The 23,440-nt window shown below is 39.4% G+C and overlaps 2 protein-coding genes across 3 annotated transcripts in view; both read right to left on the reverse strand.

Annotated features, from left to right (window-relative positions):
• Positions 1–5,364, reverse strand: part of ZNF215 (zinc finger protein 215) — a 30,055-nt gene extending 24,691 nt beyond the window's left edge. For both annotated transcript variants that reach the window (XM_019456161.2, XM_019456162.2), the window contains exon 1: positions 5,057–5,364. The gene's annotated coding sequence lies outside the window, so the exon portion shown is untranslated. The remainder of the gene's footprint in view (positions 1–5,056) is intronic.
• Positions 5,365–11,102: 5,738 nt separating this feature from the next.
• Positions 11,103–12,275, reverse strand: LOC109271335 (olfactory receptor 2D3). Its single transcript, XM_019456663.2, has one exon. It carries the CDS (start codon positions 12,273–12,275, stop codon positions 11,331–11,333), a length of 945 nt encoding a protein of 314 aa, XP_019312208.2. The 3' UTR covers positions 11,103–11,330.
• Positions 12,276–23,440: the final 11,165 nt, after the last annotated feature.

The raw sequence follows: 23,440 nt of genomic DNA on the forward strand, positions 1-23,440 counted from the left end.
CTCTTATGTGTGTAACCTTAAAAACAACAACAAAAAACAAAATTGGTAGTTGCCAGAGGAGAAGGGTGGTAGGTGGGAGAAATGGGTATAAGGGGCCAAAGGTTAAATTTAAAAAAGCCTGAAGCAATGGGCAAAATATCAATTTTCAATACTTTCCATTGTGTTTTTTAAAAAAATATTTAGAGAAAGAGAGTGCGCGCACACACGCAACCCCAGGAGGAGCAGAGAGAGGACAGAGGATCCAAAGCGGACTCCATGCTGACAGCAGCCAGCTGCCAGCCCAATGTGGGGCTTGAACTCATGAACCACAAGATCATGACCTGAGCTGAAGTTGCACACTCAACCGACTGAGCCACGCAGGCGCCCCTCCATGTGTCTTATTGCAACCATATAATAACCACTTAAAAAACAAAACAAAACACAACAATCTACACTCAGTAGATTTTCATATATACGTGTGTACATCTGCTTGTTAGCAGATCTTACAGACTGGCCAAAAGTTAGTTCACAAAAGTATTTCCTGACCTCATCTATTGGCAATGTCTACCTGAAAGATTATTCAACATTCAAATAAAGATTAGTATATGGAGCAAAAGAACAATATAGAGAGGCCTATGAAAAGAGAGTGCAGAAGGAAAAATGCACAATGCTCAAAAAAGTCAAGGCAAGAAAACATTTTAGAACACGTACTGACTTTCTGAAGAAAAAAAAAACAAATATGGAAATGAGTGGAATCTGTAAGACTGAAGGCAAAAGAAAATATACAATAGCACTGTACTCTAGTTGATAAAGTTCTTTCCTATGGAGATATACATTAACAATTCTGATACATTATGCATGTATATCGGAATTGAACAATAAGTACATGCACTGCAGATTGTGAGAAGCAGCTTTCTTAATGTTTGAGTAGGAGTTTTCAGATAATCAAAGGAAAGAAGCTAGAATGGCTCAAGTGGTAATGAATTAGAGTTGGAGATATCAGTATGAACTTCTGTGTAGCTTACTATAAAGGTGGTTACATACAGAAATATTTATAGATATTTGTATATACAGGGATTAGTATGCATGCATATATTTCCTAGCTCTGTCAGCTGAGTTGGCCTAGAAGCAAGGACATCCCAGGACCAACAATAACACTTAGCTCCCAGGTCTCAGTTTCTAATACCATACTTCAATAAAAGGAACCAGGGCTCCACAGAAAAATGGCTGATTTTAAAACTGGAGAAAAAAATATACAAGAAGAGGTGGAGCATCTTGAAGTACTAAAAACTAAACAAAAGCTCAAAAACAAAAACACATTTACTGGGGCACATCAAAAGCACACCGGAGCCAAGCGAAAGAGCTCCCCATGGCCAAAGCTGGAACAATATTAGTAATAAACAATCTAACTATAAAATTAATGCCCATAGGCTATATTAATACAGATGACTGACTCAATAAATAAATGGGGTAGAATAGACAAATCTCCCATACAGAAGAGTCCAAATAATTTGTGTAGCTATTCAGCCCTCTAGGAGGTACAGAACTCTCTATCCCTGGAGTTTGGACTCTGCATAGTGAATTTCTCACAAAAAAGTATATACAGGAAAAAGGAAAAAGAGTAAATTTATAATGGAGAAACCTAAAATATATACCTCAACAAGTGATCAAAGTTAACACCAATAATGACAGGTCATGTTGACAGTATGTACCTTTGAGATGGTGTGGTAGAAATAGCACTTTGTCTCTGATTTTCCTTCTCTAAACCCATAACACCAGTCTAATCATGAGAAGGATTCTAACAGACAAATTCTAATAGATGGTCTTCCTATAAAATACCTGACCAGTACTCCTCAAATCTGTAAAGGTCATTAAAAACAAGTCTCAGAAACTATCCCAGCCAAGAGGAGCCTCAGGAGATATGATAACTAAATGTACTGTGGCATCCCAGATGGGATCCTGATCAGAAGAAGGACATTAGGTAAAAATTAAAGAAGTATGAATAAAGTATGGACTTCAGTTAATATACATATTTCACTGACTGTAACAAATGTACCATATTAATTTGTTACTAATAGGGTAAATGGGTATGGGGTGTATGGGAACTCTCTGTACTATATTCTCAAATTCAGTTAAGTAAGGTTTTACTTTGAAAAGTCAACACCCACATTAAAAGCCTTGGTTCTCCTCAGATGGTTTATTCAATTTATTTAGGAAAGAACTTTTTGTGGGAGGAAGGCACTGAAGCTGAACTGCCTCTTTATATAAGTGGGAAGGGAAATGGGAAGTTAGGGAGATGACTGAAATAGATGTTACACTTGATTCCTATGTTCTATTTGATTCTCACTCCCACACTCTGTTGGAACTGCTTATGAAACAAATAGGCAGTTTCCACCTCCACTGTGGTTACCTCATAGTACATTCTAAGTTGTGGCCTTTTCTACATTGTTTCTTAAAACTATGTTTCTCTCCACTCCCCATCTTGTAAAAAATTTTTTTTTACATTTTTATTTATTTTTGAGAGACAGAGCACAAGTGGGGGAGGGGCAGAGAGAGAATGAGACACAGAATACAAAGCAGGCTCCAGGCTCTGAGCTGTCAGCAGAGCCCGATGTGGGGCTTGAACTCACAAACTGAGATCGTGACCTGAGCCGAAGTCGAACGCTTAACTGACTGAGCCACCCAGAACCCCCTCCACTCTCCATCTGGTAGAGATGTACTGACACCGTTTATATGCTCCTTAGTACCCCTTTACATGTCTGCCAGACACAGGGCAAAGTGGATCAACTGAAGGAAGAATATTTGAGACCCAACACAAACCTTCTCTAAAGCTTAAGGAAAGCACAGGTTCATTAAAAAACAAAAGAAAGTTTCAAAGTGCTTAAGAGGTATCACGGAGTCCCAGCAAAAGACTAAACTATATGCCCAGATACTTTTTTAATTAACATAAAGGGAGAAAGCAGGGGTGAGGGTTGGAGGTGAGGGAGGTGAGCAGTTCACAGGCAAAATGTTAAAAAATAAAACGAAACACCAAGGAAGCACAAAAATTAAAAAATTAAAGGTGGAAAGAATAACAAGGATATCCACTATAATGGTAAATGTACTGGGTAAAAATTTTCACTATATAAACGCTCAAGAGACATGGAAAACAAAAGAACTGCAAAGGTACAAATAAAGGGATTAAAAACCTAACAAGCAAATGTAAACAATACACAGGGATAAAATGAATTAAAAAGCCCACAGGGCACCTGGATGGCTCAGTTGGTTAAGCCTCTGACTCGGTTCCAGCTCAGATCATGATCTCACAGTTCGTGAGTTCAAGCCCTGCATCGGGGACCACACCCATGGTGTGGGGCCTGCTTGGGATTTTCTGTCTCTCTCCCTCTCTGCCCCTCCATGGAGCACTCCTGTGTGTGTCCTCTCACTCTCTCTCAAAATAAATAATTAAAAACTTAAAAAAAAAAAAAAAAAAGCACAAGTATATTAAAGTAGACAAAAAGGAAACTTTAAATGAAGGTATAACTTATAATGAAATACGACTTATTAAATGTACCAAATAATGTAACTGGAATATGTTTATGGCAAAATCCTCAGAAAACAAAAGATGAAATCAACAAGGACACAACAAATAAATCCTTAGCAAATAAGCTATATCCTTAACAGGTAAACTAAATCCTTAATCCTTAACAAACTAAAATTAAGTAATAATATAGTAGATATGAAAAATGTGCTTAGTGTGATGTAATGTAGTTTCTATTCAAGCACTTATGAAAATGTTTACAAAAGCTACTATGTATGAGGCTACAAAAAAACTCAATAAATAAAAAGTATCTACCAGTGAACAGACTACATTTATCATCAGAATGAAAACTACAATTTGACACAAAAAACATTCTCAACTAATTCGAAATTTAAACTTTGTTTCTAAAATACACCTCAAAAGACAAAAACAATGGACATCAAAATCTATAGAGCACGGTTCAAGCTCCACTGTTAGGCAATGTCAAAGACTTACATATGTAATTAAATAATAATGAGATAAACATTCAACTCAAAGTGAGAAAAAGCAACAAAATATACTGGGAATTTATAGGTTAAGTATATAAATTAATAAATTACTCGGTACCAATAATTATAGAGCTGGAAGGACAGAGATGTTCAGGACGACATGCTTGCATTTAAGATTTCAAAAAGGGAACAGTTTGGGTGACAGAACGTCCAAGGTACGACTGTGACTGCGAGAAGCTTAAGTGGTCTGTAAGCGATGAACACGGGAATAAACAAAGTCAAGAACTGAAGTTTAAGCTCTAGTACTAACAGACGTCTTTCAGGATGATGGTGGCAGTCAGAATGAAGCGTTAACTGTGAGCCACTACCACTGGAAGGGAGGGTTCAATAAGGCGCAGGTGACAGGAATCTGGGGCGTTAAACAAGCAGGTGACACAGGTTCAAAGGATTTTATAGCATTGAGGAAAAATGGAACAGGGGCCAATTATGTGGGCAAGGTAGCATCTGTCGGTGAAGAGGGTTGTTTTAAACCTAATAGGTAGAGCAGAAGCTTGAGTTGAAAACAGCCTTGGAGATTAGCGCAGGTAAAGGAGCAGAAAGCAGTTTGCAAATGAAGCGTCTGAAATTTGAAAGACGCCTTGAAGTTTAACTGTTTGGAGGAGTAACAAGGAATGACTGGGAAAGAAGGCAAGTGGCAATGAAGGTTTCCCTATTTTCTTTTCCAGCTGATGGATCCAGTCACACTTGGTATTTCCACGAGGAATCAATACCAGTCATTCCCGAACCCACTAATGAAGATACTTTCCCCAGGTCAAGTGCCTGCAGATTGCCCCCGTTACAGAGTGGAAGTGAGGGTTGCACTAAACGCTGCTCAGGACTGCTCTCCCACGCACCGATTTCCTTCCGCAGCCCGCGCCTTCCCCGCCACTGGTGACCCCTCCAGGTGGTCCCGCAGAGACTGCGGGGCGCGGCGCCGGAATCCTCTTAACTGCGCACAAGCCGACGCCCTCCAGCGGGATTCCCAATTCCGCGCACCCGCGTCCTCGTCGCCCGCTGACCCCGGCGATACCTGCGGGCACAGCTCCCAGCCGGCACTCTGTTCACTCACACCCAAGCGCCAGTTCCGACAGGAGCCACGGAGGTCTCTGGCCTCGCGGGCGGAAAGAGGCGGCGTGGGTAATCACGCCGGAACTAAGAAGCCGTGACTACACCCGCCTATTAAACGCCAACGCCGCCGCCCCTCTGGGTCTCCTAAAGGCCAAGGCGAGCCTCGGGCGCACGCACGCGCACAGGCCCTGGGAGGAGCCCCCAGCGGCCCCTGCGGCCTCAGTCTGCAGAGTAGACTGGGGGCTTCTCCCAGTCCCTCCCCCTTCCTCAGCCCCGCCCCCTCCGTAGACTTTCGTCCAACCCCAGGGCCACGAACGAATGGATGCGGGCTTCCGGTAGGGTGGAGGCGAGGGTAAGGCGCAGGGAGAACGGCATCTCAAACATTCTTTGCTTCCCCCATCCCATCCCATCCCATCCCGGAAAAGTGTCCAAAATCTTCCTCACCTTTTCCGTGCCCCCCCCCCCCACCCCACTTGAGTGGAACCAAAAAATGTGACAGAATTTCGAAAGGATACCAATTTGTATATAACATGATTGTCACTGATTTTATTGATTCACTCATTCATTCATTCTGTTTTGCAACCAAGTAAAAAGTGTCGTGGAAGATCATGAGTTCAGTTTTGGCTGAGTTGAGTTTGAGATACTTTGTGACATCCAAGAAGCAATGTCAGATAGGCATACGGATCGAGGAGTCTGGAGACCTTAGAGGTGTCTGGGGCCAGTGGTGTAAAATTTGTGTCAATTCTGGGTAGATGATAGTTGATACTATGAGTGAGGATGACATTGTAGAAAGAACAAAAAGGAGAAAATACTAAAATGAAAGGGCCCAGGATTGAGCCCCAAAGGAAGAACTCAAAATAGTAAATCAGGGAGAGCCTCCCAGAAAAGGAGCTTTACATCTAGAGCACGAATTGACCAAAATAAAACAAAAGGGGAATTAGATATTTTTTTTGCCAACCTCCTCTGTGCTCACTACTATCATAAGCAAATTATAAATATCATCTCACTCATCACCACGGCACTATAAGGTAGATATTATCATTCCCCAATCTGTTGAAACTAAAATCTGGCAAAGCTAAGCTCCAAGCTCAGATCACTTCATATTTGCATCACTGCTATTCACTCAATGTTTCAATACTTAGAGAGCCATTAGTAAGTTTTGACAGAATTGTGGAATGACATTTTCCAAGATTGGGGGTATGGTGTGTGCTATGAATTGTTTGCAATGAGGCTGACCTTTATGAAAGTCACATTAAATTAGCTAGGCAAAACCAAAATTTTAACTTGTAAGTGTTGCCAGTAAATAGGCTCGAATATAATCTATAGCTGATTAAAGAGCAGAGAAATGGAAAAAGCACAAAGTAGGAAGGAGAAGGACCAGCCTTTCTCCTCTCATACCTTCACAGATATGAGGTTTCTGGCCACTTACCTTCAGAGGTCCACGGAAACACTGACATTGCTCTCTAATTGAATAGGGTAATTTTCAGGTTGCAGTCACCTCACTAAAGGTTTTTTTAGTTTATTTTTTAAAGTTTATTTATTTTGAGAGAGAGAGAGAGACGGGGGGGGGGGGGGAAGGGGGAGGGGTAGAGATGGAGAGGGAGAGAGAATCCCAAGCAGGCTCTGCATTGCCAGTGCAGAGTCTGACACGGCTCAAGCCCACCAACAGTGAGATCATGACCTGAGCCAAAATCAAGAGTTGGTTGCTTAACTGACTGAGCCACCCAGGTGCCCCAGGTCCAGATATTTTTTAATGGAACAATCTTATGATTGTTCTTGCAATATATGACTTTTATTGTGAAGGTAAAACTAACTGGGACTTGATCCTTAAGATTCATACAGTTGTCTGCTACAGACTCCATTTCCTTCTAGCATCATGAAATCTAGGTCTTCTGAATTAGAACCTAATTCAGCATACAGAGAAAACTTAAATCAACACTTTTCCTAGGCCACACATTCATTCAGCAAATTTTTATTGAGAATATGTGACTAGTACAGACATTGTACTAGCAGTAGGGAACACATTAGTAAACACAATCAGGGGTGCCTGGGTGCCTCAGTCGGTTAAGCGCCTGACTTCAGCTCAGGTCATGATCTCACAGTTCGTGGGTTCAGGCCCCTCGTCAGGCTCTGTGCTGACAGCTCGAAGCCTGGATCCTGCTTCAGATTCTGTGTCTTCCTCTCTCTCTGTCCCTCCCCCACTCATGCCCTCTCAAAAATGAATACACATTAAAAAAAAAAATTTAAACACAATCAGATGAGGACTGTCTTAATGCCCAACAGAAGCATTCCCTATTCTAAGCTCACTCAACTCTTCTGTGTTCTTCACTCAACATTCTGTATTCTACATATTCTCATAATGTTGTGTTATGTACATTATGAGTTATACTGGTCAGTTTGGAATGTATAGGTTGTCAAGACATTAGTGGGGGTGATTTGGTTTCATAGGCCATGGGTAATGGATATTTGTCAATTTTTGGCTTCTGATCATTTGAGTACCTTTTCCATATTTATGGCCTTCTGTGAATCATGGGCTAGTAACAACCTATCTGCCTCCACAGAAGCTGAATACACCTGAAATTCACTTTCTTTGCCTTAATTGCAGCTATTGTATAGCATGTAACTTGGACTCAATCAATTAGATACACTCAGTCTAGACTGAATTAAGAGCTAGTGACATGAAAAAGCAAGGACAGCAAACCATTTCTTTTCTTTTTTTAGAAATAGACTTTACTTTTCAGATCAGTTTTAGACTTGCAGAAAAACTGAGAAGTACCCTTAGTTCCTATATACCCACTTATCTTCCATTATTATTGTGGTATCTTTGTTAAAATTAAGAAAATCAACACTGATATCTTATTAACAAAAATTCATACTTCATTTGGATTTTCTTTGTTGTTCTTTTCTTTCCCCTCATATCCTTTTTCTGATTCAGGATCTCATCCAGGATGCCACATTACATTTAGTTGTCATGTCTCCTTAAGGCTTCCTTGGCTGTGACAGTTTCTCAGACTTGTTTTTGATGACCTTCACAGTTTTGAGGACTACTGGTCATATATTTTATAGGAAGCTCATGTATTAGAATTTGTCTGATGTTTTTCTCATGATTAGACTGAAGTTATGGGTTTAGGGAAGGACAATCACAAAGATAAAGCGCTATTTCCATCACATCATCTCAAGGGTATATATATATCAACGTGACTTATCACATTGCTGTTAACCTTGATCACCTGACTGATGTAGTGCTTGTCAGCAGATAACTTCTTTTTTCTTTTTCTGTCAGTGGCAGAGGAAGCACCAACTCCCAATTTCCAGCCTCAGCGAATCAGCAGCTTCCTCTGCAGGGCCTGGGCTGATGGTGTTGGCAGAGTAAAGTGCGCCATCTAGTGCTAAACGGCAGTGATGTTCCCATGACACCCATTCTGTGACAGGATTTTGGCCTGTAGTTCTGGCTGCAGGACCAGAATTACCATTGTTTCAGTATTTTTCCTTTTAGCTTAAATCACACATAGTCTCTATTACTTACAACTAAGAACCCTAATCATATATTATCTTTATTATTATTTTGGGGTGTATGCACTAAATTTTTTTCTTTAGAAGCATTCTGACAATTTATTCCCTCTCACTATAGCAGGAGATATATCATATTTTTTGTTGGTTTGTTCATTTTGAGAGAGAGAGAGAGAGATAAACTTCTATTAGTAATGTGAAAAATTCCCACTGGCATCTATTTTGATGGAATGAATGGGAGCATAATTCTCTCAGCATTTGAGTTATCCATTCCTGTGTAACAAACCATCTCAAAACTTAGTGCCTTAAAACAGTAACCATTTTATTTTGCTCAGGAGTCTGTGGTTTCAGAATTTGGAGTGGGAATGGAAAGTATTGGTAATGGCAATATTAAAGATATGACCATGCAGCGAATGGCTGAGATCATTGGAGGAATGAAGATCAGGGAATTCTGAGAATACAGATATTTGAATATTTGATTTTATGTGAAAATTAGATAACTAAGATCTATAACAGGAGTAGTGTCTTGGGAAAGTGACAGTGATCCAGAGCTTAAAGTCTTCAAGGAAAAGGGGGAAGTGACTTAGGAATCTAAAATAAAGTAAAAATCTCACAATCCCACTTTCTCAGCCACCCCTATTTCTTCCTTCTTCCCCATGGTGAGACTTCTCCAAATTAGTGTTCATATATTCTGTTCACATTGTCTTACTTTTCCTCCTGTTACTGAAATAGATTTCATTTAGATCATCACAGGCAGCCAAGTCACCAACTTCACATACTAGTGTTTTGTCCTTGTCTATATCACTTCAACTAGCACATTCTGTTTGAATGAGTTTCCTCTGATCCTCACACCCAGATTGGTGTTTGTCTATTGTAGTGCACCTCCAGTAATTTTAAAAGAATAGTAACAAATGCAAAAATGTGTATTAAAACACATTATGTGTCAGTCATTGTTCTGGATGTATTGGATACAATCAGAGTTGGATATGATAAAATAAGAGCTCAATAAGTTATTTTAAAATGAATGCATGGATGCATGAATGAAAGAAATAAGAAATATAGCTACTAGATTTTATTACTTCACTGGGGAGGTCTTCTACTGAAGAGTCAGTAGTTCTTGACTCATATCCATGGTAACTGTAGAATGGTTATCATGGAATCCCCTCTAGACATGTGATTGGCTAAAAGTTGGGGAAAAATATGCAAAGGGCTGTCAGCCAGATTGTTTGGACTAAGGGTTTATGAAACCTGAAGTAGACCCCAGAATTGACCATTGTAGAGAAGTTGAGACACAGTCAGATGTGGTTATAGGCATCTAAGCCTATGAAGGGGTCAGCCTAGGATTAGTAAACTCCAATTCCTCAAATTCTAATTTCTCTTTTGCTTTTGGAAGAAATATTCATTGGGTAAATAGGGCCCTTTCAAAAGAGGCTGACCAGAATGGTTAGAGGGTGCCAAAGCACATTACATGAAGGAAATTTAAAGAAACAACTGGGTGTTTGGCTGTGAGGATTGAATTTGGGCAAGTATAGAAACTGACTTCAGTGAATTGTGGTATAGTATAATGAAAGTTGTTCTAGGACTAAAACTAAGGAAAGTGGGTTCAACATAAAGGAAAATTGATTTTGACTTACCATAAGGAAGATCTTTGTAATAGCTAAGAACTATCTATAACTGACCCTTGAACAACACAGGTTTGAATTGCATGGGTCCACTTATATATGGAGTTTTTTCAATACAGTACAGTGATGTAAAGGTATTTTCTCTTATGCTCTTCTTAATATTTTCTTTTCTCTAGCTTACTTTATTGTAAGAATAGAGTATGTAATAAATATAACATAGAAAATATGTGTTGATTGACTGTTTATGTTATTAGTAAGACTTCCAGTCAATAGTGGGCTATTAGAAGTTAAGTTTTGGGGGAGTCAAAAAGTTACATGCAGATTTTCAAATATGTGAGGGTTGGCACAATCTAGTTCAAGGGTAGCTGTATAAATGAAAGAGAATAATCCAAGAGAGTAGGGAGATATATATTCTTGTTTCGGCAAATGCTGGACAATTACTCAATAGAAACATTATAAACTGGTTTAAGTCTCAGGCCTATGTTTGGAATTAATGACTGTGAAATTCCCTTTTTACTCTGATAGTCTATGTTAATATGAAATTTGGGATGATGAGATTAAAAAACTCATTTTTTTTGAGCTTTCAAGAGAAAACATCATGAACTAGGAAGTATTTTGCTTTTGGTACCATTTTACAAGCTGAAATGTTGAGCCATGAATGATCCCAGTATTAAAGACTCTTCCAAATATATTGGTTGTTTCTATCAGAGCCTATTCCTGGAGATTTATATGACTGGGACATCTAAATCTGAAATGTCTTCGATGTTAGTGTCATGTATGCAACTCATATTAGATGTTACTTCAAATAATCCAGTTTAAACCTCTTAGATTCAATTGTGACCATGCTTAAAACATCCATATTAGCTGAATTAACCACAAACACAAACTCCAAAATAGTACTTGATGTGTTTCATAATCAAGAAAACCTAACTTTTTATCATTTTATTTCTCCTCTGTGTTCTAGTTTAGCATGGAGTATTCATGGATTTTGGAACATGTCCTTCACTTTTATGCTTCTTGAAATGATCTAATTCATAACTGCCTACCAAAAGCCTGCACCTTTTTTAAGGATGTTACCATAGTTCTAAAAGTCAAACCCAGAGATCACTGCCTCTGAAAAAAGGACTTTCTTCCAGCTAGTTTCCTAAGAGCCCCTTTGACATCCTTGTTTCTCAGGCTATAAATTATGGGGTTCAACATTGGCGTCACCACTGTATAGAACACAGATACCATTTTATCCCGCTCTTTTGCGGTCTTGGAGTTTGGCCGCATGTAGTTGAATATTCCTGACCCATAGAAGAGGACGACAACAATGAGATGGGAGCCACAGGTAGAGAAAGCCTTGAGCCTCCCCTCCCCAGACTGCATCTGGATCACAGTGGAGATAATATTCCAGTAGGAGACAAGGATCAGGCAGATAGGAGCTAAGAGGATGACCACGCCCATTGCAAAGATGGCCATTTCTGTGCTATAAGTATCTGCTGAAGCCAGCTTCAGGAGGGCAGGAGGTTCACAAAAGTAGTGATTAATAATATTCTGTCCTTGATAGGGTAGTTGGAAAGTAAAGGTGGTATCCACCAGAGACACTAGTGCCCCACTGGCCCAGGATCCTATGGCCAACTGGAGACACACCTGGTGGGTCATGATAGTAGAGTAGTGCAGGGGCTTGCAGACGGCCACATACCGGTCATAAGACATCACCGCCAGCAGTGCGCACTCTGTACACCCAACCAGAAGGGAGACAATTATCTGTGTCATACATCCAAAAAAAGAAATAGTTTTCCTCTTTACAAGGAAGTGGACCAACACTTGGGGGGCAATGCTAGTAGAGAAACAGAGATCTGCGAAAGAGAGGTTTCTAAGAAAAAAGTACATGGGAGTGTGAAGTCGAGAATCCATGAAGATGAGAATGATGATGAGCAGGTTTCCAAATACAGTCAAAAGATAAATGATGAGAAAAAGAGTAAATAGCAGGATTTGGGTCTTCAAGTCCTGTGAAAGGCCAAAGAAAACAAACTCAGCCACAGAGGTTTGGTTTTCCTCTCCCATGAGATTTATGTCTGTTTACCTGTTGGTACAAATAAAAAGAACAAACTGTCGGTTTGTGACATCAAGTCCTATAGAAGAGTATCATTTAAGGCTTAGTTTAAAACCAAATTGGAGGGGCGCCTGGGTGGCTCAGTGGGTTAATTAACCCTCCAACTTCGGCTCAGGCCATGATCTTGCGGTTCACAAATTGAAACTCTGGCGTCCTTGGGCTCTATGCTGACAGCTCAGAGCCTTGAGCCTGCTTCAGATTCTGTCTCCCTCTCTCTGCCCCTCCCCCACTCACACACACTCTCTCTCTCTCTTTCTCTCTCTCTCAAAAATAAATAAATATTTTAAAATAAATAAATAAATAAAGCAAATTGGATATTTCTAGGCTTTTGCTATCCAAGTTGTTCTAATTAATATTAAATAGAATATTGTAATTCTTATTAGGTGGTTGTAATTTAAATCCGCTTCATTTTCTTCCAAAACTCTTCTTCACAGTGCCACTTATTTATAGATAACTATGACAGTGTTAAAGCCTTCTTGGCTAATTCTGATATGAAGATATTAGACTTCATGTGGACTTTACTAAATGGCTCTACACATACTGTTACAAAATGACTGTGTATACTGTTAGCACTGTTATCATGCATAAAATTGCACCACTAACTGTTCAAAATACTCCATCTTTAATTATAACATACGCTTGAAAGATGAGAAACAGCTTTCAGGCATCAAACTCAATTTGACCTCTTAAAAAACAACAAATTTTTCTTGGTTGAGAAATAAAGCCTTAGCATTTCATACACTAAGGATTGTTCTATTTTAACTAAAGAGAAAAATACGAAAAGTAAAACAATTAAAAAAACAGGAAAAATAAATTAAAATTCTTGTGATATCTAGATAGGATCAGACTGACACAAGAGCTGTCTAGGAAAACGTGAAGTTTACAACATAAACTGAAAGACTTCTGTGAGAAAATAATATCATGAATAAGATTAAAAGATAAACTATAAACTGAGGAAAATATTTGAAGGAGACATTATGTCAAACAAAAGTTAAAATACTTTATCACAGGGACATCCGGGTGGTTCAGTCAGTTGAACGTCAGACTCTTGATTTTGGCTCAGGTCATCATCTCATGGTTCGTGGGATTGAGCTGCATCAGGCAGTGCGGAGCCTGCCTGGAATTCACTCTCTCTTCCTCTCCTCTGTTCAGGTGCTCTCTCTCTCTCAAAATAAATAAACATTAAAAAATACCTTATTACATTAACATTACATATAAAACACTATGAAAATTGTTCAGTCCAAGAAATAATGGGCCAAAGACATGAACAGACTACTTACAAAGAAGAAATACAAAGCTGCGAAATTTAAGAAAAATACTCTATATTATTATAACTAAATAAGTACAACTACAACAATGAGGGATATATTTTTCACTTGGGAAATTAGCTAAGATTTCAACAAAATAATCACATCACAAAATAGTAACTAGTAGTTTATTGAAAATTTAACACATGACAGACACTATTAATCTTACTTTGCAGATGAGAAAACTGAGGCACAGAAAAGTTCAGCTACATTCCCCAAATTAAACAATTAATAAATGGCAGAATTCATTAACCATATAATGAGGGTGCAGGGAAAAAAAAGACATTTTTGTACAATGCAAGTGGGTAGGAAAATTAGTCCAATCTTTCTAGAAAAAAATGTTGTCAAATATATTTTAAAACTTAAATATTCATATACTTTGACCCAGTTCTCAATAGTATGGGGGAGGAAGATATTCTTTTTTTACTAGTCTTTTCTTCCCTGTGAGGAATAATCTGACTTGTGATACTCTAGTGTGTTGCTTGGTCCATATTTACTATTGGTTACAGTTATTGTGCTTTAAAAGGTCATGCATGTTCTATTTTCTCACTTCTTCATGGTACTGAACTGATAAAATGGACAAAGTCCCCCTCAAGTTGTAAGGGAGGTTGAAGATTTTGAAAGACTTTAGAGGAGACTGAGTACCCCAACCCAGGCTAATCAGAGTTCTGAATTTGAGTGACATTAGGGACTAGTGCAATTAACAAAAAGCAGTGTCTTATTTTTCATGTTTCTTGTTTCTTTTCTAGAACTCTAAGGAGAGGGGGGACCTGGGTGGCTCAGTCAGTTGAATGTCTGACTCTTGATTTTGGTTCAGGTCATGATCCTGGGGTTATGGGATCAAGTCCTGGGTGGAGTTTGTGCTGAGCATGGAGCCTGCTTAAGATTCTTTCTCTCTTTCTCTCTCTCTCTCCCCCTCAGCCTCTCTACCCCACTAGCACTCTCTCTTTAAAAAAAAAAAACAAAAAACAAAAACAAAACTCTAAGGAAGAATGACCAGGACTAGAATATTAGTATTAGTATTAGTACTATATTAATATTAGGAGTTCCTGAGTTCCCTAGGCCTAATATCATCTAATACCCCCAAATATTATCCCAATTTCTAAATACATTTCTAGGAATCCATTCTAAATAAATATTCTAAATTTCAGAAAAATGTTCACAAGAAAATATGTTTATTATGTTAGATAATAATGGTTAAAAACAGACACATAGACAAATGGAATAAAATAAAGAATGTAGAAATAAACCTACACATGTACAGTCAACTGATCTTTGACAAAGGTGCCAAGAATACACAATGAGCAAATGACAGTCTTTCCAATAAATGGTGTTGGGAAAACTTGATATCCACATGCAAAAGAATGAAATTGGACCTTATTTCATATCATATACAAAAATCAACTGAAAATACTTACGACCTGACACTAAAAAACTCTACAAAGACAATATAGGGAAAATTTTCTAGGCATTAGACTTGGCAATGATCTTGGATTTGACACCAAAAGCACAAGCAATAAAAGCAAAAGATAGACAAGTGAGATTAAAAACAAAAGAAAAGTAGACTAACTAAAACCTTCTGCACAGCAAAGGAAAAAATCAACAAAATGAAAAGGCAACCTATCAAATGGGAGAAAATATTTGCAAACCATATATCAGATATACCAGATAAAGGGTTAATATCTGAAATATACAAGGAACTCATACAACTCAATGACAAAAAAGCAAATAATCCAATTTTTAAAATGGACAAGAAAACTGAATAAACATTTCTCCAGAGAAGATATACAAATGGCCAACCGGTACAGGAAAAGTTGTACATCATCACTAATCATCATGAAAGTGTAAATCAAAACCACAATGAAATATTACATTACCCCTATTAGGATGGTTATTATAAAAGGGTTGGAAAAAAGACCCCAGAAGTTAACTAGTGTTGACAAGGATGTGGAGAAAAGAAAATCCTTGTACGTTGTTGGTGGGAGTGTAAATTTGTACAACCACTATGGAAAACAGTTTGGAGGTTTCTCAAAAAATTAAAAATAGAACTATCATATGATCCAGCAATTTCACTTCTGGGTTTATGTCAGAAGAAATTGAAATCAAGAAATATCTGAACTCCCATGTTCATTACAGCATTATTCATAATAGTCAAGACAGAAGCAATTTAAATGTCCACTGACAAATGGATAAAGAAAATGTTGAATAGAGGGTTCCGGAAGATGGCGGCGTAGGAGGACGCGGGGCTCACAGCGCGTCCTGCCGATCACTTAGATTCCACCTACACCTGCCTAAAGAACCCAGAAAACCGCCAGAGGATTAGCAGAAGGGAGTCTCCGGAGTCAAGCGCAGACTAGAGGCCCACGGAAGAGGGTAGGAAGGGCGGCGAGGCGGTGCGCGCTCCACGGACTGGCGGGAGGGAGCCGGGGCGGAGGGGCGGCTCGCCGGCCAAGCAGAGCCCCCGAGTCTGGCTGGCAAAAGGGGAGGGGCCGGACAGACTGTGTTCCGACAGCAAGCGCGACTTAGCGTCTGGGAGGTCATAAGTTAACAGCTCTGCTCGGAAAGCGGGAAGGCTGGAGGACAAAGGGAGGGAGAGCTGCTGAGCCCCCGGACGGACGGCAGAGCTCAGCTTGGCGGGGAACAAAGGCGCCAGCACCATCTCCCCCGCCCATCCCCCAGCCAAAATCCCAAAGGGAACCAGTTCCTGCCAGAGAACTTGCTCGCTCCGCGCAAACACCCAACTCTGTGCTTCTGCGGAGCCAAACCTCCGGCAGCGGATCTGACTCCCTCCCGCTGCCACAGGGCTCCTCCTGAAGTGGATCACCTAAGGAGAAGCGAGCTAAGCCTGCCCCTCCAGCCCCCGTGCACCTTGCCTACCCACCCCAGCTAATACGCCAGATCCCCAGCAACACAAGCCTGGCAGTGTGCAAGTAGCCCAGACGGGACACGCCACCCCACAGTGAATCCCGCCCCTAGGAGAGGGGAAGAGAAGGCACACACCAGTCTGACTGTGGCCCCAGCAGTGGGCTGGGGGCAGACATCGGGTCGGACTGCGGCCCCGCCCACTAACTCCAGTTATACACCACAGCACAGGGGAAGTGCACTGCAGGTCCTCACCACGCCAGGGACTCTCCAAAATGACCAAACGGAAGAATTCCCCTCAGAAGAATCTCCAGGAAATAGAAACAGCTAATGAACTGATCAAAAAGGATTTAAATAATATAACAGAAAGTGAATTTAGAATAATAGTCATAAAATTAATCGCTGGGCTTGAAAACAGTATACAGGACAGCAGAGAATCTCTTGCCACAAAGATCGAGGGACTAAGGAACAGTCACGAGGAGTTGAAAAACGCTTTAAACGAATTGCAAAACAAAATGGAATCCACGATGGCTCGGCTTGAAGAGGCAGAGGAGAGAATAGGTGAACTAGAAGATAAAGTTATGGAGAAAGAGGAAGCTGAAAGAAAGAGAGATAAAAAAATCCAGGAGTATGAGGGGAAAATTAGAGAAATAAGTGATACACTAAAAAAAAATAATATACGCATAATTGGTATCCCAGAGGAGGAAGAGAGAGGGAAAGGTGCTGAAGGGGTACTTGAAGAAATTATAGCTGAGAACTTCCCTGAACTGGGGAAGGAAAAAGGCATTGAAATCCAAGAGGCACAGAGAACTCCCTTCAGACGTAACTTGAATCGATCTTCTGCACGACATATCATAGTGAAACTGGCAAAATACAAGGATAAAGAGAAAATTCTGAAAGCAGCAAGGGATAAACGTGCCCTCACATATAAAGGGAGACCTATAAGACTCGTGACTGATCTCTCCTTTGAAACTTGGCAGGCCAGAAAGGCTTGGCACGATATCTACAGTGTGCTAAACAGAAAAAATATGCAGCCGAGAATCCTTTATCCAGCAAGTCTGTCATTTAGAATAGAAGGAGAGATAAAGGTCTTCCCAAACAAACAAAAACTGAAGGAATTTGTCACCACGAAACCAGCCCTACAAGAGATCCTAAGGGGGATCCTGTGAGACAAAGTACCAGAGACATCACTACAAGCATAAAACATACAGACATCACAATGACTCTAAACCCATATCTTTCTATAATAACACTGAATGTAAATGGATTAAATGCGCCAACTAAAAGACATAGGGTATCAGAATGGATAAAAAAACAAGACCCATCTATTTGCTGTCTACAAGAGACTCATTTTAGATCTGAGGACACCTTTAGATTGAGAGTGAGGGGATGGAGAACTATTTATCATGCTCCTGGAAGCCAAAAGAAAGCTGGAGTAGCCATACTTATATCAGACAAACTAGACTTTAAATTAAAGGCTGTAACAAGAGATGAAGAAGGGCATTATATAATAATCACAGGGTCTATCCACCAGGAAGAGCTAACTATTATAAATGTCTATGCGCCAAAGAAAATGTTGAATATACATACAATAGAATATTATTCAGCCTTAAAAAAGAAGGAAATCATGCCATTTGTGACAACATGGATGAGCCTGAAGGACATTATTCTAAGTGAAGTAAGCTAGATACATAAGGATAAAGAGTTAAAAAACAAACGAAAAAAGGACAAATGCTACATGATATCACTTGTGTAAAATAGTCAAACTCATAGAAGCAGAGTGGTGTGATCATTGCCAGGGGCTTGGGGAAGGAGGTAATTATTAGTCAAATTAGGTATTAGTCAAAGGATACTAAGTTTCAGTTATGTAAAATGAGTAAGTCCTAGAAATGTACTGTACAGCAGAGTGCCTATAGTTATTCAAAGAATAACTATTCCTCTCCCTCAATTATTTCTGAAATTCCAAAGGTAATATAATAACTTTTCTCATCACTATCAATAATGTAGTGTTTGTTATTTTCTTTTTTCCTTGACTTTATTGTCTAGCTGTTATTGAATACTACTATTTCTTCTCTTCCCAACAGAGGATGATTGATTTCATTAATAATAATAATGCCAGTCATCTTCCACTGGTACTTACAAAAAGTGGTTTTGCTAATGCCTTAGGGACCAATGTTAATATATGTTTTCAAAATGCACAGAAAGAAAGAACTTTCAAAAATTTATTTTTAAAAGTTTATTTATTTTTTATTTTCTTGAGGGGAAAAGGGAGAGAGAGAGGGAAAAAGAGAATCTTAAGAAAGCTCTATGCCCAGCGCAGAGCCCAACATGGGGCTCAATCTCACAAATGTGAGATCATGACCTGAGCCAAAATCAAGAGTCAGACACTTAACCAACTGAGCCACCAAGGCGCCCCATTTTTTTCTTTTTTAATGTTTTTGTTCTTTAATAGGCTATCTATTACCAATATAGGAAAAAATATAAAAATGGGTAAATCTATATAGCACTTAATTGAGGATGCTCTAAACTAAAGTCACTTTATTGCATCTGCTTTCAGTCTTGATAAAGTAACTGCTATAGGACTAGCTCTCTTGCTAGAAGCAAATATAAAACAAAATATGGAACAACTATATTCAGACATTGGATAATAGCCAGTTCAGAATGTAATCCTGTATAGCAAGGAAGAAAAGAAGGTGAGTTTCATGGTCACATTAACTTTATGCTTAGAGGCACTTTCAGAACCACAGTCCATGCAGCTGGAGCCTAAGCAGAACATGATGGCCTTACTGAGCTGAGGAGACAGAGACCCATAAATGATAGTGCCAAAGCATTTGGAAATTGTGAAAGAGCATCAGAAAGGAAGTAGTTGTACAGTAAAGGCACTTTAGGAATCTGAACAAGTCTTGGCTGCATAATAAGCAAAGCAAGCATAGGATAAGACAGGGAAAACGCCTGAAAAAACAACTATTAGAGGCCAGGTAAAGCAGCAAGATTTTGGAATTCTAGCCATCCAAAATTGAGGGGCTTCCTGGAAAACTCTTGGCAATGAGTTGCTCAGTGAGTTGCTTCTGGCAATGAGACCTCTTAGAGGACAGGTCTTAGGAATAAGCTATGATAAGTTAAAAATGCATTTTATAAACCCCAACATATAAAACAATAGTTATAGCAAAAAAATCAAACAGAATATATAAAATGGAATTGCAAAAATACTCAATTAAACAGAAGGCAAAAAAAGATGAAAAGAACAAGGAATACATGGGAAAAATAGAAAGCAAATACAAGATAATAGACTTAAACCTAATTGTATTCATAATACATGAAAAGTAAATGGATAAAACATTCTTATTAAAAGGGAGAGATTGAGAGCTTGGGAAGATGGCAAAGTAAGAGGACCCTAAGCTCACCTTATCCCATGGATACAACTAGATAACATTCACATCAATGTAAATAACCCAGACAATGACCTGAAGACCAGAACAAACTCCACAACTGAAGACAGAAAAAAGGGCCAAATTGAAGGAGGTAGGAAGGGTGAAGACATACTTTGAGAATGAAATAGACCATGGCAGTCTGCAGTGGGTAGGTAGCCAATGGCATGGAGAAGGGCAAAAAACAGATGTCACATCTGGGAGCCTGCACCGAGGAAGATGAATCCCTATAACATTTGGCTCTGAAAGTGAGAGGGACCAAACCTTGTGAGTTCTTATAACCAGCAAGACTTAAAGTCTTATATTTAAAAAAAATCAGGGGCGCCTGGGTGGCTCAGTCGGTTAAACCGCCGATTTTGGCTCAGGTCATGATCTCGCGGTCCGTGAGTTCAAGCCCCGCGTCGGGCTCTGTGCTGACATCTCAGAGCCTGGAGCCTGTTTCAGATTCTGTGTCTGCCTCTCTCTGACCCTCCCCCGTTCATGCTCTGTATCTCTCTGTCTCAAAAATAAATAAACGTTAAAAAAAAAATTAAAAAAAAAAAATCAGAAGACTCAGGTCTGGGAGAGCCCAGAGTGTGTTAGGAAGTGGAGTCCTGCCCTTAAAGAGATAGCACAACAAACAGCCAGGGAAGATACAGCATGGAAGCAGTAGTTTGAAAAATGCTGGGGGCAGATGGGAGGGAGAGTAATTTACTCGTCTCAGATGGCACAGATAGGCAGGGATCACAGGGAGACCCCTCCAGGAACAAAGGAGCTGGCAGGCACCATTTCCCTCCTTTGCCCTCCCCAGCATAAACAAAGGGCCACCTGCAAGAACCAGCACAGTGCTGACACTTACTAACTTGGTTATACCAAGCCTCACCCCCACTCCCACTTTGGCAGATCCATTCTTCCCAGTCACGCTTGCCTTAGTCCTGGCTCTATGGGTTCCCTCCCCCAAAAGACCAGCACAAACCCCACCAATGCCACATCTCTGGACCTACGTATTTTGCAGGATTTCATTTCTGGCAGCAGCAGCAGCAGATCTCATTTTGCAAGTAGACCAGTGCACACCTTGTTAAAAATGTGCCCCACTTGTCTAGGGACAAAATACTGCATACAACAGACAAAGATAGCCTCTGCGGACAACTGGACTGAAGAAAAAAGTGGTCAGGACTCAATAGCGGGTCATATGCAACACACATAGGAGACACTTCCTGAAGCACCAGCAAGAACAGGTCTGTCTGGAAGAACAGGAGACACTGCATTGCAGGACACTATAGGATCTAGTTGACTTTCCTAACACACAGAAACAGACACAGAGAGTTAGACAAAATGAAGAGACATCAGAATACGTCCCAAAGAAACAAACAAACAAACAAACAAACAAACAAGACAAAATCACAGCAAAAGACTTCAGCAAAATAGATATAAGTAATAGGCCAGAGAAAGAATTTAAAGTAACGATTATAAAGATACTCACTGGACTTGAGAAAGGAGTGGAGGACATCAGTGAGACCCTTAAGAAACAGATAAAAAAGAAACAATCAGATATGAAGAACACAATAAATGAGATTTAAAATATACTTAATGGAATAAATAGCAGTCTAGAGGAGAAGAGAAAAATGACCCATAAGACAGAGTAATGGAAAGTAATCAAACAGAGCAAATGAGAGAAAAAAGAGAACAGACATAGGGAATCAGTGACTCCATGAAGCCTAATAACATTTACATTATAGGGATTACAGAAGGAGGAAAGAGAGAAAAGGGGGCAGAGCATTAATTGAAAAAGTAATAGCTGAAAACTTCCCATTTCTGGGGAAGGAAACAGAAATCCAGATCTAGGAGGCACAGAGTTTCCCCCAACAAAATCAACCAAAAGAGGTCTGCAATAAGACACATAGTAATTAAAATGACAAAAAGTGTAGTAAAGAGAAAAATTTTAAAGCAGCAAAAGAAAAGAAGACAGTTACATACCAGGGAAACCCCATTAAGCTATCAGCAGATTTTTCAGCAGAAACTTTACAGGCGAGAAGGGAGTGGCTAATATATTCAAAGTGCTAAAAGGAAAAAATCTGCAGCCAAGAATATTCTATCCAGCAAGATTATCATTCAAAATAGAAGGGGAGATAGAGTTTCTCAGACAAACAAAAATTAAAAGAGTTCATAACCACTAAACTACCCCTGCAAGAATCATTAAAAGGTACTCCTTGAGTGGAAAGGAAAGGCCATAAGTGAGAATATAAAAAGCAGGAAGCACAAAAGCAGTAAAAATAAGTATGTCTGTAAAAATCAGTCAAGGGATTCACAAAATAAAAGGTTGTAAACTATGACATCATATACCCAAAACGTGGTGGAGAGAGGACTAAAGAATGAATTCAAACTTAAGCAAACATCAAGTTAATATAAACTGCTCTATGCAGAAGATGTTATATACAAACCAAATTGTAACCACAAAGCAAAAAATAAAGAGAAAGGAATCTGAGTACATCACTAAAGAGAGCAAACAAACCATGAAAGAGAACAAGAGAAGAAATATCAGAGAAAAACTACAAAAACAACCACAAAACAACTAACAAAGTGACAATAAATACATATCTATTAATAATTACTTTTAATGTAAATGGACTAAATGCTCCAATCAAAAGACATAGGATGACAGTAGATAAAAAACCAAGACCCATCTCTATGTTGCCTACAAAAGACTCATTTCAGACCTAAAGACACAGGCAGATTGAAAGTGAATAGATACAGGGTGCCCGGGTGGCTCAGTTGGTTAAGCATCAGCTTAACCTTCAGCTCAGGTCATGATCTCACAGTTGGTGATTTCAAGCCCCGTGTTGGGCTCTGTGCTGACAGCTCAGAGCCTGGAGCCTGGAGCCTGCTAAGAATTTTGTGTCTCCCTCTCTCTCTGCCCCTCCTCTGCTCATGCTCTGTTTCTCTCTCTTTCAAAATGTTTTATTTAAAACATATTGTTTTTTAAGTATATTTCTTTATTTTGAGAGAGAGAGAGAGAAAGAGAGCAAGTAGTGGAGGGGCAGAGAGAAAGAGAGAGAGAGAGGGAGAGAGAATCTCAAGAAGGCTCTGACTGTCAGCATAGGCCTGACATGGGGCTCGATTCCAAGACCCTGGGATCATGACTGGAGACAAAATCAAGAGTCAGACACTTAACTGAATGAGCCACCAAGGTGCCCCAAAAATAAATAAAACATTTTTTAAAAAATTAAAAATAAAAAAGAAAGTGAATAGATGGAAAAGCATTTATCATGCAAATTAAAGTACAAAGAAAGACAGAGTAGCAGTACTTGTATCAGACAAAATAGACTTGAAAATAAAGACTTTAACTACAGACCAAGAAAGATAGATCATTGGATAGATGATCCAAACCTAAAATCAACAAGGTAACAGTGGCTTTCAATGTCACAGTGGATCAGATGGATCTAAAAGATATATTCAGAACATTCTATCCTAAAACAGAAGAATACACATCATTTTTAAAGTGCATATGAAACATTCTCCAGAATAGGTCACTCACCTATT

This window comes from Panthera pardus, unplaced genomic scaffold (genome assembly GCF_024362965.1).
Source record: "Panthera pardus isolate Hobbes unplaced genomic scaffold, ASM2436296v1 HiC_scaffold_12, whole genome shotgun sequence".
Lineage (NCBI taxonomy): Eukaryota > Metazoa > Chordata > Mammalia > Carnivora > Felidae > Panthera > Panthera pardus.